Source organism: Lagenorhynchus albirostris, chromosome 10 (assembly GCF_949774975.1).
Source record: "Lagenorhynchus albirostris chromosome 10, mLagAlb1.1, whole genome shotgun sequence".
Taxonomy (NCBI): Eukaryota; Metazoa; Chordata; class Mammalia; order Artiodactyla; family Delphinidae; genus Lagenorhynchus; species Lagenorhynchus albirostris.
Window position 1 is genome coordinate 72,889,534 of NC_083104.1, and position 15,547 is coordinate 72,905,080.

The window sequence follows — 15,547 nt, forward strand, 5'->3', positions numbered from 1 at the left end:
TCCCTGGGCAGCAGTGCCACCTACCCGCCAGCACTGTGCTCTCCAGGGGCCTGGGGGTTGGAGCACCCGTTTCCTCTGAACGGGCATCTTCAAGGTACAGGTGGTGAGCTGTGGCCTCAGGACCCAGTTGGCCAGCCGGCACCCGGATGTCACTCCCTTGTGTGGGGCATCCTGGCCACCTCATGGCTCCAAGGAGGGAGGAACTCGGCTCCTCCTGCCTCCGGGCCATTCCTGAGACAGAACCTGAGCTGGGAGGAGGGGGAAAGGGGAGGGGCTGTTATTATTTTTGCCTGTATTGACCATTTCTGCCTAGGTCTTCTTACACAGACAGCCTCACACCTCCCACATATGCACAGACTTAGAGAGAAACCAATTCTGTGGTCTGTTTTCTTGGTAGCTTTATTGATTGCCAGGGAAAACAAAACCAGAAAATTAACTAATCTCTAAAATTAAACTTTACACTGAATGTTCTTGTTTCTCTAATTAGACCCTCTGCTAGCAGCTGTGGCTATGTACACACACACTCACACACCCTCACACCTACACGTTTGTACTCGGAACTGTCAGAGGGTGTCAGGCACAGACAGACTCAAGGTTGCCCAGACAGGCACACACGTGCGGTCACTGCCAAGCCCCCTTTGGTGCTCTGCTTGTTGGAAGGAGTCCCTGGAAAGCGCCCCAAGGCTGTGGGTGCAGCCCATGACACACCCTCTGGAAACACAGGGCTGGAGGTTCAGCCCGAGGAGGATGGGAGATGGGGCTCTGCCTGAATCCATCATCAGGGCCTCTTGTGGCCCTGTGGGTAGATGTGATTCCCGTGGGTGTGGCCCCAAGGCGGGCGGCCACAGAGTGACGGGGACTCATGGAGGATGCCTGGAAGGTTTCATGTGTCCTGGGGACAAGGGCTTGTGGGGTGGGCTGGGCCTGGCTGGGGAGAAGACAGGTCTCTGTCAACTGGGTGCATCACACTGTGGCCTTTCTGTCGTGGATTTCCAAGCGCAAAGATTGTATAAATCAAACTGGTGGATAATAAAGTTGCAGATGACTCACTGACTTCCCTTCCCAGTGTCGCACCTCTCTCGCCATCTCCCCGTCCGTGAGCAGCAATCTGGGGAGGCCGATGGGTCTGAGCCCCTCCTGTCACCTCTGTTTCCCCCTTCCCAGGTTGAAGGGAATGGATTAGGGATGGCGTGGCTTGTAGAACTGGATGACTTAAGCGGGAGTTAAGCAAGAGGGAGGTGGCACCGGCAGGGGTGATGGTGGAAGAGCCAGGCAAAGCTATGCTGTAGCCTGGCGGGGGGTGGGTGGGGGTGGAGAGAGAGAGTGTGTGTTTGAAGGTCAAGAGGTCAAGGATCTGTTTGGTAGAGAAAAAAATGGTGGGGAGGAGGGTGGTCAGGGAGATGGGCGACCCCTGTGGGAGAGTCTGGGCCGGCACAGTCCCTTAGAGTCTGCCTTGCCTTCCCCATTCTTGGGAGAAGTCAGTCATTTCAGTGAGTCCGGTAATATCCTCTCCATGCGTACCAGGGCTAAGTCCTATTTCCTACCCCTATCCCAGGCCCCTTCCTCTCCTCACATCTTTATCTGCACAACCCTTGATCACTCATCCCAAAGATATTCTTGGTCTCCCTCCCCACTCCCTCCAGACCAGTGTGACACTGTGCAGCAGGCATGGCAGGGGCATGAAATGAGGGATGGGGCTAGGGCAGTGACCCAGGTCTGCTCACTGCCCCAGCCCTGTCCCCATCTTATCCCGCCAGGTTCTCAGGGCCCTTGGCCGTGGCTGGAACTCAGGGCCCGCTGGCGGGCTGCTTCACGGTTGGCACAGAGGGCCTGGCCGATGAGATACTCGCTCTCCTGGGCGATACCTGACAGGCGCAAATCAAACTTCAGGAGGGTCTTGTTGTCTGACATGCCTTCTAGAAGCTGCTTCCCGCCATCCTGGTTCAGGAATACAAAGGAAAGCATCACTTTCCGCCACTACCCAGGATCACACACGCGGGTGTGTACGCACATACACATGTTTATACAGATGTGACTGAAACAACAGGTTCACAAAACAATTCTTAACCTATTTGTGTGGCACTGACATTTTCTATCCTATTCTATCCTGTTCCATCCTATTCCCGGAGAAAAATGGTGCTCAAAGTTCACTAAATTGATTTTTCAACCCCAGTGGTTTGAAAATCATGGCGCTATGTCAGTGATGGTGATTCCGCTCCTCTGGTTCAGCCATGAGCACGTGAGACAAATCTGGCTTGTGAGATATGAGGAGGAAGTCTGGAGGGAGTGACTTCTGGGAAGTTTCTCCTCATAAAAGAGAACAAAAGAGAGTAGTGGTCTCCCTTTTTCTGCCTCTGAGCGTGGCCCAATGGAAAATGCAGCCACCATCTTGGGCTCATGAGAGTCGCACAAGAGAGGACGTGGCTGTGTGGTTAGGTGGGCAGAGCAGAGGACGGTGCTGAGCCAAGGATCTCACCAACCCCAGAGCCCCCTTCCCCCAGGCTTCTGATTATGGGACACAATGAATATTCCTCTTGTTTAAGCCATTTCCCGATTAAGCTTTCTGTTACTTGTAGCCAAGAGCGCCCCCTCTGGAGACAGTGTCTATGTGAGTAAGACTGTCCTCGGGGGAGGTTTGGTAGAGGGTGCAGGGCCCTAACTGGAGTACATGGAGGGCTGTCCTCGCTAGTTCCTACAGCTCCAGCCCCTTCTGGGTTGGGTGGGCCAGGCCTAATGTGAAAAATTCCACATTGGGAGGCAGAATGCTGCTCTTCTAAGGTTGTGATCCAACAGCGTGTTGCAAAGTCAATTCAATGGGTCACAGAGCATTTTTGTTTTTAATGAAGCCGTGTACATTATAAAGGAAATCATCAGTATACATCACAAGCAGTACAAGTAACTTTCAATTCTGTTATATTGATGTATACGTTCACTAGGTGTTCATGTTAATTGCATTTGTTACTCTGAGACTTGGTCAAGATTTGAAAGACATTGTCTATTGGAAAGGATCCAGGCTTTCAACCTGACTGGATGCTCTCGGGCAACTCACTAACCTCTCTGAGGTTCAGTTTTCCGTCTGTAAAGTGGGGTTAAGAATACACATTTTACTAGATAACTGCGAGGGTTAAAGAACAACGAATGGATACTGGGTGCCTAGCATAGGCACCCAGTATCCATACTATAGAACCCCGAGTAATAGTAACAGCTAGCAGTTACTGAGGACCTAGCCAGTGCCTGCAATGAATAACTGCTTTACAAGCATAACTCATTTAATCCTCCCAGTAACAACACTTAGAAGTAGATGCTATTATTATTCCCATTTTACAGAGGAGGAGATGGAGGCCCCAAAAGGTTAAGTAACTTAACCAAGTGCTAAATGGCAGAGCTGGGCTGATAACCGGGTAAAGGCTGTGATCCTAACAATTATCCTCTACGTACCCCACAGCAATCGGATTCCACTCCCGCCTCCCAAGGCCCCAGGGCCTCCCCTTGGCCCTGCCTGTCCCGTAAGCGGTGGCTCACCAGCCCGATGTGGTTGCAGGACAGGTTGATGCTAGTGAGCGTGGTGTTGACGGACAGCACCTGGGAGAGGAGCGTGGCAGTGGGCTCGGACAGCTCGTTGCCCCCGAGGTGCAGTGTGGTGAGGCACTTGTTGGTCTGCAGGGCGTGGGCGAGCGCCTGGCCGCCCTCATCCTCGATGCAGTTGAGGCGCAGGCTGAGGGAGACGAGGTTGCTGTTGTGCGCCAGGGCGTGAGCCAACGACTGGGCGCCGGGCGCGCGCACCTGGTTGTTGGCGAGGTTGAGCACGCGCAGGCGGCTGTGGCCCAGCAGCTTGGCGGCGGCGCGCGCGCCCCGGTCTCCGATGAGGTTGTGTGACAGGTCCAGCTCCTCTAGGGCCGCGTGGTCCAGGAGGCTGCAGATGAGGATGCGGGCCTTGTCGTCGTCCACCTTGCTTCGGGTCAGCCTGAAGATCTGTGGGCAGGCAGAGGGGCCACAGCACCCTGCAGCCAGGAATCATCTGCCTGCCTGCCTGCCTCCTGCAGGTAGAGGAGGGAGCCCCAGGGAGGAGGAGTTCTTCTCTTTCAAGAACTTGGCTGGGAAGGGGGAGAAAGGTAGAGCGGTAATGGATGAGGGGTTCGGCCACCTGGCTGGCTCTTGGGCAGGGCGGGCCTACCCAGCATGACACAGTGGTGCAGAATTGGCGGCAGCTAGTAGGGGGAAAAGACTACCACTTATTGAGAAATGACTATGTGCTGGGCATGCTGCTAGAACATTCCATAGCCATATCCCTAACCCTCAGCATCCCAGTGAGATGGAACAAGTTCTCTCCATTTTACAGTAGAAAATGGAGGCTTTGAGCGGATACATCATTTGCCCAGAGTCGCACAATGATTAAGCTGTGGAGGCAGGTTTTGAATCCAGGCCTGTTGGATGCCGCAGCCCCTCACTGCACCCTCCTCAGCCAGCTAAGCTCCACCGTGGCAAGGAGAGGAACTCTCTGAAGGAGAGTGCCAGGGTAAGAACCAGGGAGAACGTGGGAAACGTTGAGAAACAGTAAATGGATGGGATGAAGAGAAAAGATAAAAGAAAGGAGGTGGGACTAGCATTATGAATATCGGAGGTGGGACCCCTGTCCCTTTGCTTTTCACTGGCTTGGCCCGCTGCTCCCTCTGCCTTGAGACCTCTGAGTGAGTGGCTGGCCTCCCCGTCCTTCAGTCCTCTCCTCTCTCTACATCCCTCTTAGCCAGCTCTGAATCTTTTGTCCCTCTTTTTTATTGCCTCTATCTGGCAAAGCTCCACTGTGGATCAACCCCACTCTATCTCCTGTATGTCTGGGCCCAAGCAACTGACATGATGGAAAACGTCACATCACAGGACTGGCTGGTATCACTGGAACCACCAATAGGCCCTCAGTGCTGAGTGCCAACTCAACTCTGCTTCTCTGGACAATATACTCTCTCATAATCTACAACAACAACGATTTCAACCTTCTCCAGCCCCTCACCCTACAGCCTGAGGTGGGTCTCCTCAGCCATTGAGTAGGAACCCTTTCTTTTCCTAATCCCAAACATAAATCCACTGCAACCCACCACATCCACTCTCCCCTCTGCCTGGAGCCAACCGCCCTACCTCACCTCTAGACCCCATTCTTCCTGTCTTCTCAGGAACCTTCCTTGGTCAATGAACCTGTGCCTCTCTCCTGTACTCAGCTCCTTTCTTGCAATTGGGTGGAGCTTTACATTGGTTTCATTTTTTACTTTTGTTTTTTTTATTTTTCATTATTTTATTGAAGTATAGTTGATTTATAATGTTGTGTTAGTTTCTGGTATACAGCAAAGTGATTCTTTTTCATATTCTTTTCCATTATGGTTTGTTACAGGATATTGAATATAGTTTCCTGAGCTATACAGTAGGACCTTATCTATTTTATATATAATAGTGTGTATCTGTTAATCCCAAACTCCTAATTTATCCCTCCCACACCCCTTCTCCTTTGGTAACCATAAGTTTGTTTTCAATGTCTGTGAGTCTATTTCTGTCTTGTAAATATCTTGTATCATATTTTAGATTCCACATATAAGTGATATCATATGGTATGTCTTTGTTTGACTTACTTCACTTAGCATGATAATCTCTAGGTCCATCCATGTAGCTGCAAATGGCATTATTTTATTCTTTTTTATGGCTAAGTAGTATTCCATTGTTTATATATACCACATCTTCTTTATTCATTCATTTAGGTTGCTTCCATGTCTTGGCTATTGTAGACAATGCAACTGTGAACACTGGGGTGCACATATCTTTTCGAATTAGAGTTTTCTCTGGATATATGCCCAAGAGTGGGACTGCTGAATCATATGGTAACTGTATTTTTAGGTTTTAAAGGAACCTCCATACTGTTCTCCACAGTGGCTGTACCAATTTACATTCCCACCAGCAATGAATGTAGGAGTGTTCTCTTTTCTTCATACCCTCTCCAGCATTTATTATTTGTAGACTTTTAAATGATGGCCATGCTGACTGGTGTGAGGTGATACCTCACTGTAGTTTTGATTTCATTTCTCTAATAATTAGAAAAGTTGAGCATCTTTTCATGTGTCTGTTGGCCATCTGTATGTCTTCTTTGGAGAAATGTCTTTTTAGGTCTTCTGCCCATTTTTTGATTGGGTTGTTTTTTTGGTTATTAAGTTGTGTGAGCTGTTTGTATATTTTGGAAATTAAGCCCTTGTTGGTTGCATCATTTGCAAATATTTTCTCCCAGTCTGTAGGTTGTCTTTTCATTTTGTTTATGGTTTCCTTTGCTGTGCAAAAGCCTATACATTTGATTATTTGTTTATTTTTGTTTTTATACATTGTTTTTAAACACATGCAAATTTCTTCTTAAGAAAACCTAACCCCCTCATCTGTTACTGCTCTACCTTTCTCCCCCATTCACAGCCAAGTTCTTGAAAAACCTGATCATGGTCATTCCGTTTCCTCACTTCCCACTCTCTCCATAAACCACTCCAATCTGGCCTCTGCTCCTGGCATTCCATTGACACAGCTTCCACCCAGTGACCTCCAAGTTTGCTAAATCCGGTCCTCAGCTCCATCCCACTTCCCTGCTGCTCACCCCTTTCTTGAAAAGCATCCCTCGGCTCTGGGACACAGTGCTGTGTCCTTCTTCTCTCCCACCTCTGATTTCTTGGCAGGCTCTCTCTCTTCCAACCAGAATATTTGGGACATGCTTAAACTAAAAAAATATTCGTTGTGTATCTGAAATTCAAATTTAACTGGATGTCCTATATTTCTATTTGGTAAATCTGGCAACTCTGTTCGAGTTGCAATTTTACATTTATATGATTGCTGATTACTGCCTTTTATCCCCACCAGACTGTTAGCTGGAGGGCACAAATGGTATAATTGTGCTCATGATTGAATCTTCAGCACCTAGGACAGGGCCTGGAGTGCAGATGTGTGTTGGATGACTAAATGGCTGGTGAATGGGCAGGGCAGTGCCTTGTGCATCTCTGCATCCCCAGAACCCAGCTTGGTGCAGAGTGCATAAGAGGACACTTGGTCAGGGACTTCCCTGGTGGCGCAGTGGTTAAGAATCCGCCTGCCAATGCAGGGGACACGGGTTTGAGCCCTGGTCCGGGAAGATCCCACATGCCGAGGAGCAACTAAGCCCGTGCGCCACAACTACTGAGCCTGCGCTCTAGGGCCCATGTGTCGCAACTACTAAGCCCGAGTGCTGCAACTACTGAAGCCTGCGTGCCTAGAGCCTGTGCTCCGCAACAAAAGAAGCCACCGCAATGAGAAGCCCACGCACCGCAACGAAGAGCAGCCCCTGCTCACTGCAACTAGAGAAAGCCCGCGCCCAGTGACGAAGACCCAACGCAGCCAAAAAAAAAAGAAAGAAAGAAAAAGAACACTTGGTCAATGAGCGAGAAGGAAATAGGAGAAGAAGGTGGGGATACAAGAGGAAGGGAAGGGAAGAGGGAATCAAATCAGAGAGATGCTGAGAATGGCAGGTGGTACCTTGAGCGTGTGGCATGCCTTGACTGTGGCTGCCAGGGAGTGGCAGTCGCGGTAGGTGAAGAGGAAGAGGTTCCACTCGAAGTTCATGCCACAGTCCTTGACACCGTACACCAGGTCCAGCTCCTCCAGGTGGCTCAGGCCAGCCACCAGGTCGCCCAGTTGGTAGTGGCCCATGGCCGGCTCCTCCTCCATCTCTCCTTCACTGCTGGAGTCGGACTGATCCCCGCCCCGAAGTGGGGGCGGGAGCTGCACGGGCGGAAGGAACTGATCCACCCGGATCGTGTGCACGTAGTTCCTGCAGAGCGGCAGCAGGCTGAGGATCACCTCGGGGTCCGTGGTGCCGGGGATGAAGTGCTTCAGCAGGTTCTCCAGGTGCAGCTCGAAGAACATGCGCTTCCAGCTGCCGCCGTGCTCGTCCACGTGGCACACGGGCCAGCGTTGCGTGCAGCAGCGGCGCCAGTAGTTCTCATCCTCTATCAGGTTGGCGGTCACAGCCAGCGGCAGGTCGGGGGACAGTTGGTTCAGGACCTTCTTCTGATGCTCTGGGAGCAGCTGCTTCAGGATAGGGTTGTCTTTGGGAACAGAAATAGGAGTCACAGTGTTGGGGACGCTGCACATGCTACCCTGAGCTGAGCCTGTCTGGGGGCACCCAGGAAAGGGAAGACCCCCCGTCTTTAGGGAAGCCCAGTCTGAGAGAGGAGGCAGACTTTATTCTCAGGGAGGCTCAACCTGAGGAGGGAGATATCACCCCTGACTCTGGGTTGTTCCCAGTTGAAGGTAGATATCTTAGCATTTGGTCTCAGGGAGCTCCCAGTCTGAGGCAGAATCTCAGGTCCAGCCCTCAGTTATTCCTTAATCTAGTAGAGGAGACAATCCCTGACTTCAGAGGCTCCCAGTTTGATTTGATTCATTCATTTCAAAACAAAATGTTTTTTTGAGCACCTACTATGCACCACACACTGTTCTAAGTGCTGAGGATACAAGAGTGAACAAAACAGAGGAAGCTGCTCCATCTCATGAGCAGAGGCGACTCTAAACAAGTCAAACGAATGTATTGTAGGTCTGGTGGTGACAAGTGCTGTAGACAAAATGATGGCCCTGTCCTCACAGAGCTCCCCACCTGGTAAGAGAGGTTGGCAACTCATCTTTGAAAAGGATGAACATTTACAGAGACTAAAGTACAGAACAAACCAAGAACCTGTACACGCCATGGAAGACTCCGAGAGAGTGGAGGACGATCAATCAGGTAGGGCTTTCTGGAGGAGGAGGTAGGTATAGCTTGGGCTGGGCTTTGTTGGAGAGAGTGGGACAGTCGAGGAACAGGCATAGGCATGGAGGGCACAGTGTGTGGGGGAGCCTGGTGGGACCTGCAAGTGGGGACGGCCAGAGAAACTGTCTTGGCCTCTGGGGAGGGGGGAAGGGAGGTGCTGAGTGGGGATGAGGATGCTGTGTGGGAGGGCAGGGGCTGCCCCAGGACCCAGCTCTGAGGCCTCACCTCCAGGCAGTCCCCGCCCACTGGGCCCCACTCCTGGCCTTGTCTCCCGACCGAGGCAGGGACAGACTCACTCTGGAAGTTCTTGACAATGTGTTGAATGCAGAGTTCTGTGAGGAGGGGCACAATGGCCACTGACCACTCAGCATCCTCAGCGATGATCCTGCGCATCCGACGTACCCCAGCCCCGGAACTCGGGCCCTTGGACTTCACTGGGGGTGGGATGACAGAGGACTTTGAGGGCTGTGGGCCTGTGCTTGAAGCTTGGCCGGCAGTGAAGGACTGGTCCTGGGTGGAGGTTGAGGACCAGCTGGGGACCGATGGTGGGGGTGTTATCTGGGTTTCCTCCATGCTGGGGACTGACAACACAGGGACAAGTGGCCTCTTGGTGATGGCCTTGTGACAGGGAGTTTCTCAGACAGGCGGGTCCTGGATGCCGGCGGGAACCTGGAGCAAGAGGAAGGGATGGCGTTGTTACTTTGGACGGTCTCGGTGGGCTTTTACCAAGAGACGTAGCAGGGGTGGTTGTTAAGGGTCAGTCTCTGGATTAGAGCAAATCCAGGTGCAAATCCCACTAGCTGGGCGGCTTTGGGCCAGTTACTGAAACTTTCTGAGTTTCAGATGCTTCCTCTGTGAAATGAGGATAACAATTACCAATAAGCTGATTGGGAGGAGTGAATAAAAATAATGCATCCAAGGAGGCATAGCATACTGTGACACACAAAACTGTAGCAAGCAACAGCCCCACATTTTAGACAGTAATAGCTGTACAGCAATTACAAGCAATTGCTGTATGCTGGACCCTTTTTTTAGTTTTTTATGCATATCGGCTCATTTGATTCTCACAAAAGCCTTTTTGAGATAGGCACTGATAGACTCATTTTTCTGATGTGAAACTGAAGCACAGAGAGGTTAACTGACTTGCCCAATGTCACAAAGCTTATAAATAACACAGGTGGATTTAAACTCAGTCTATCAAGTTCGGCCAAAAGACTGAGGTATGATAAAGAACCATTTAGTTCAAAACAGCTCCCTGCACTAAGTATTTTACAGAACAGCAATGGCCTGACCAGGAGGATGGGGTCGAGAACAGCACTGGCCAATAGAAACATACAAATAGAAATGTAATGAATGCCAAAATGCAAGCCACATATACTATTTAAAAATTTCTCGTACAGACATTAAAAAAGGAAAGAGAAAACAAGTGAAATTAGTTTTATGTTTAACCCAATATGAACAAAATATTATCGCTTAAATATGTAATCAATATAAAAATTATTAATGAGATATTATATATGTATGTATATTAAGCCTTCAAAATCTGATGGCTAGTGGCTACTGTTCTGGGTGGTACAGGAGAGAGGGGAAGGAGAAGGGGAACTGGACTCATGCCAGCACCTTTTCCTCTACCCTCTGAGGGGTCCAGCTCAGCCCCCTCCCTTCAATCTCCCCATCCTAGTCTTCCTAGTTGTCCCAGCCTCCGGGCATTCCAGACGGCAGCGGGAAGGAGTGGGAGGCGACAAGGCAGCTAAATCTGGGGCTGAAGTCAGAAGACAGAGAATGTGTCCGGGGCTGCCTCCGCCCCTCCATTTGTCCATTCCTGCACCCTTGCTGCAGGTGTCCCTGCCCCGAGACGGCAGGCGGAACAGGGGCCGCTCGGCCTGGCACACACCTCGTGCTCTGGGTTTGCTCCCTGACTCGATGCACTGTGTAGTGTCCGGTGGGAAGGAACAATCTGAACCAGCAAAGGTGTCCTTGGCAGATGGAGGGGACCAGATGGTGCTCCCTGGTCCTCCAGGCATCTCAAGGAGGAAGAGCCTGGCTCTGTGTGTGTGTGTGTTACAGAGAGAGAGAGGAGGGAGAGAGTAGAGGCAGGAGGGGGCAGTGTAAGGAAGATACCTAGGTATTTTTGTGGCACACTTATGGAAATCAAATGCAAATTGACAAAACAGATTGGGTCCAGAATTGTGGAATAAGCAGCTGGTGCTTTTTGACTAACGTCCTTCAGAGGGTGTGGCTGGGAGGGGCTGCTGCTTGGAAGCACCAGATGACTTTGCATTTCTGGCTTTGCCAATGACTTGCTGTGTGACCCCGGCCAAGTTACTTAGTTTATCTGAGCTCCAGTTTCCTTATCTGTAAAAGGGGATAGTAATATCTTCCTATGCAGGCTGTGGTGGAGATTCCCCTGAGGTATTTGAATCATACTGATAATATTTGACAAGAGTACTGGAGGGGGTGCGTGAAGGATAAAGGCGTCCTGAGGGACAGGGGTCTTGAGCTGGGGAGGGAAAGCCCTGGAGACCTGCTTCTTGAGTGCCGACCTCAGATGGTGTCTTTGTCTTTGAGTGGGGCCCTTCCCTGTCTCCAGGGGACACGTGAAGGGCAAGGTGGTGGTGGTGTTCGGGTCTGGATAGAAGGACGAGGGCCTTGGCAGTCTGGGCAAGAGGAGGAGGAAAGGGAAAACAGGCCAGCCCTGTTCCTGCCAGCTCCGCACCTGGACGCCTGGGGCTCCCTCCACAGTTCTGGCCTAAGACATGCCGGTATTCCCCTTGGTCCCAGATGCATCCCAGGACACCCTGTGGGCCACGCCCAAGGGAGCAGAACCCAGCTTGGCCCGGGGAGCTGGCTCTCCAGGCATTTCTCACAGCACTGCCAGGCCTCACCGTCCTGGTTGGTGGTCCCTTCTTCCTCTCAGGAAGCCACATGTTGGGAGACCCCACCTGGGGCCTGGTGGGGTGCTCTCTGGAACGGGGTGGCTCTGCTCTCACTGCCTATTGCCTTAGGCATTAGGGCCTGGCAGCCCTTCCTAAGGTCCAGGCCTAATCGCTCTGGCCGGGCAGGGCGCTGCAGGACACCCCCCAGGGCTGGTCCGGGGCTCTGAACCCCCTCCTCGGAAAGAAGGGGCAGGGCGGCCCTCCATGTGCTCAGCATGCTTCACTGGTAGAAAAAAAAGAGCCCCTATTGTCCTGCAACGTTTACAGAGACCTCCATACCACGAGGTCTGATGTCATTTTTTAAGGCAAATATTGACAACATTAACCTCATAATTAGGTCAGAGTTGATAGTTTTCACTCATCACTTCCTGATTTTTTTTTTAAAGTCAACATTACAAAAATATTTTTGGCAAGCAAATTGTTACCAGAAAGAGGATTCTTCTAAGAAGGATTTTAGTTCCAAAAGTTGCTTTAAAAAAACACTTAAAAGAACCAATCAGATATAAAACAAAGTATGTTTCAAAGGTTAATGAACAAGACGAACTCCTTGCCTCCCAGTTACTAATGTTACAAAGATGATATCAAGTCCCATGCCCGACCCTGCCCTTCTCAACCACTGCGCGGCTGCCACTCTCTCAACTCTCCTCGGGGCCTCCGGGTCATTCTCCAAAAGCCTCCGTTGCAGGCCCCTCTGACTCGGCCCAACCCTCAGGGTTTAGCTGTGGCTGCCCGGCGGCCTCACTCCGTCCTCTTGCTGGGCTGCAGCTCTCCCGTCTCCTCTGAGCTCCAGACTCAGGGCCACTGGCCTGCCTCCCGGCTCCCGCAGATTCAACCTGCCCCCCAAGAGAACGCAGTGCCTCCTGCGAGCTGCTGCTCCTCTTGGCTCCCTACCTCGGCCAGGGGTACCGGGAGCCCTCCAGGTGCCTGAACCCCGGAGCTGGGAACCACCTCTCTCCTTCAGGCCCCCCCACCTGGTTACTGCTGTTTCCCCTCAGTTCTGCTTCTCCCACCCCAGCGTCCCTCCGCTCCCTTCCTGCTGCGGCCTTAGCTCAGGGCCTCAATGTCCACCTGGACTGTAGCTGCAGCTGCCCAGCACTGGGTGTGTCACCCAGCATCTAGCCTTCGCAGAGCTGCCGTGGCAGGCCTCCGTGTAAGCCCGCCACTCATGGGGTGCAGCCCAGCTTCCCCAGCTCCGTGTAGAAGGCCCTCCGTGACCGGAAGCTCTGTTTGAAATAAACTCCTCTCTGCATCTGGAACACCGCAGACCAGTCTATGCCGCCCGGCCTTTGCTCAAGCTGCTCCTTCTTCCTGGAATGCCTTTCTCACGGTCTTGGCCTGGAAAACGGACCCTCAATGCTCTTGTGAGCCTGGGCTCAAGCACCATTTTCCCTCTGAAGCCTTTTAGCTTCTCTCGTGCCCCACCTTCCCTTTGTCAGACCCCCCCACCCCAGCACCTGTGTCACTTCGGTGGTGACTGACCACCCTCTCCCCACACCCACACTGGACTGTGGGCTCCTCCCGGTGTGGGGACAATTTCTTACTCATTTTCGTCTCTAATCCCTAACCCCGTGTCAGGTCTGCTGGGGAGGCAGCTGTGTTTGGGGCCACCCCACCTCCTTCTGATCACAGATTCTGGCCAATAGGAGTGCCCTGTATTGGTCAGAGTGATTGGTTCAGGGGTGCACCTGATGTAAGCCAATCAGAGTCCTTCTTGGGATTTGTCCAAGTGGAGGTAGACAAAAGGACATATGTCCTTGAAGGATACGGATCCCCTGCTGCTGGAAGCTGTTTCCCTTCACACGGAAAAGGCCTTTCTGAGGCAGGAGGAAATGCTGCCTGGCGAGACCGGTAGGAATGGGAGGTGGACAGAGCACGCTGGGCACCTCTGGTCCCCAGGCCTCGTCCCCAAGGGCCCTCTGAGGGCTTCCTTCAATTCTGAGACCTAACTCGACAGCCTTCTGACAAGTCCCTTTTGCTGAAGCTAAGAGTTGGATTTCTGCCCCTTTGTGACCAAAGGGTCCTGACCGTTTGGGTGGTTCACCATTTGGTGAATGAAATTACAGGAAAAATCCTAAATTGGTAGATGAACTAGTTCAATGGGTTGGCCAGGGGCCGCCAGGCTCACCTGGCCTGATGTCTAACTCCGGAGGCCTGTTCCTCTCCCGACCACCCGAGCCTCCGACCTCATCTCCCATCTCTCCAGCCACAGGACAGTATCAGCACTTAACAGTTACAGGTTTCTTTCAGAACGCTTCTCTCATTGGAGTCTTACAACCACTTTATACTGGAGTCAGGGCAGGCTTCTCACCCCCATTTTATGGATGAAGAAACTGAAGACCAGACCAGGAAGTAATGGGCCCCCGGATATCTAGGAGGGCTGGGGCCATGGTCAGGGCCTTGGCTGCCTCTATCCACAGTTCCCTGCTCTTCCAGTCACTTCCCCTGCCTCCACTAGGAAAGAAGAAGCCTGTTCTTGTTCCCTGGGAAGCAGGCGTCCCAGGAATCTGTCAGGGAGAGTCTCCCCAGGCTGGGTTTTGGGACTCCACTATGGGAATTTCAGGTCCCTAACATAAGGCTTTCATCCCTGTTATATTAAAATGCATTTCCTCCCTAATGAAATGAAATCTTAACAGTCCATATACGTGTGTGTATATATCCCTATGTTAACCTTGAACTGCTATTTACTTACTTATTTATTTATTTTATTTTTTGGCTGGGCCATGCTGATAGCGTAATCTTAGTTCCCCAACCAGGGATTGAACCTGGGCCATGGCAGTGAAAGCGCTGAGTCCTAACCACTGGACCGCCAGAGTATTCACTGAACTCATCGTTTTAGGTCAAACAAAAGCATAGTAGGGCTTCCCTGGTGGCACAGTGCTTGAGAGTCCGCCTGCCAATGCAGGGGACACGGGTTCGTGCCCCGGTCCGGGAGGATCCCCCATGCCGCAGAGCGGCTGGGCCCGTGAGCTATGGCCGCTGAGCCTGCACGTCCGGAGCCTGTGCTCCGCAACGGGAGAGGTCACAACAGTGAGAGGCCTGCGTACCGCAGGAAAAAAAAAATTATGAAAATGCATTTCATCATTTTAGGTCAAACAGAAGCATAGTAAATTATGAAATATATACTGATATTAATGTAGCAAACTTTAAAAAAATGTAGGTCACGCAAATATATTATCCTATCTGACAGTTTAAGTCAGAAAGGGGATATAGGTATATCTCCCCTCTTATCAGTCATCCACACCTCAGTGTGAATGAGTTTCAGGTCCAAAAAGCAAAGTTGGGAAGGGGGCAAGGAGAATGCACCGCTGAGTCAGGGGGACTGGGGAGGACTCACAGGAGAATGAGAAGCCAGGAGAACTGAGGTAACTCCTCCTACTTCCCAGGGCAGCCTTAGTCTAGCCTGGGCATCACCAGTCTGCAGCTGGGGGTGGTTCTAGTGACACTATCTTCCCTAGAAGCCTGTGGATGGGTAGACACCCATTAGCCAGCCTCCCACAGCCCCCAAGGGCCCATAGAGGACAGCCCCAGAAGTGGCAGAGTGGGTACCTTCCCCTCTGGAGCCTTCTCTCCCTGGGGAGCCAGTGGGGCTGTCAGAGAATCCCAGAGTTTGAAGACCGGAAGGGTGTTCAAGACTCTGTCCTTCTCTGGGGCAGGAATCCTCTTGACGTTCCAGAAAGGTGAGTGCCACCGAGAGTGAGTGCCTCTTGTGCCACCATCTGTTTCCCCCTCTAAGGGCACACCCTGCCCTCAGATGGGAAAGTGGGGACAACCCAGTGATCTTTCATCTCCTGACACCTGTCTCATGGGCCTGTGGGGCCTC

General features: G+C 51.7%; 1 protein-coding gene across 1 annotated transcript; it reads right to left on the reverse strand.

The window, feature by feature from the left end:
• Nucleotides 1-1,761: 1,761 nt before the first annotated feature.
• On the reverse strand, nucleotides 1,762-9,364 carry TCTE1 (t-complex-associated-testis-expressed 1). The gene is made up of 4 exons (XM_060163927.1): nucleotides 9,088-9,364; nucleotides 7,522-8,093; nucleotides 3,523-3,972; nucleotides 1,762-1,938 (listed from the first exon to the last, which is right to left on the reverse strand). Exons 1-4 carry the CDS (start codon nucleotides 9,362-9,364, stop codon nucleotides 1,762-1,764), a joined length of 1,476 nt encoding a protein of 491 aa, XP_060019910.1.
• Nucleotides 9,365-15,547: the final 6,183 nt, after the last annotated feature.

What these genes read in the sequence shown, in the direction of transcription:
- TCTE1 (XM_060163927.1), bottom strand. Translation starts at nt 9,364, where the DNA reads ATGGAGGAAACCCAGATAACACCCCCACCATCGGTCCCCAGCTGGTCC. An exon ending in AGGCATGCCACACGCTCAAG is followed by an intron (nt 3,973 to 7,521) that starts GTACCACCTGCC and finishes GCCTGCCCACAG; the next exon opens with ATCTTCAGGCTGACCCGAAG. An exon ending in CCTGCAACCACATCGGGCTG is followed by an intron (nt 1,939 to 3,522) that starts GTGAGCCACCGC and finishes TTCCTGAACCAG; the next exon opens with GATGGCGGGAAGCAGCTTCT.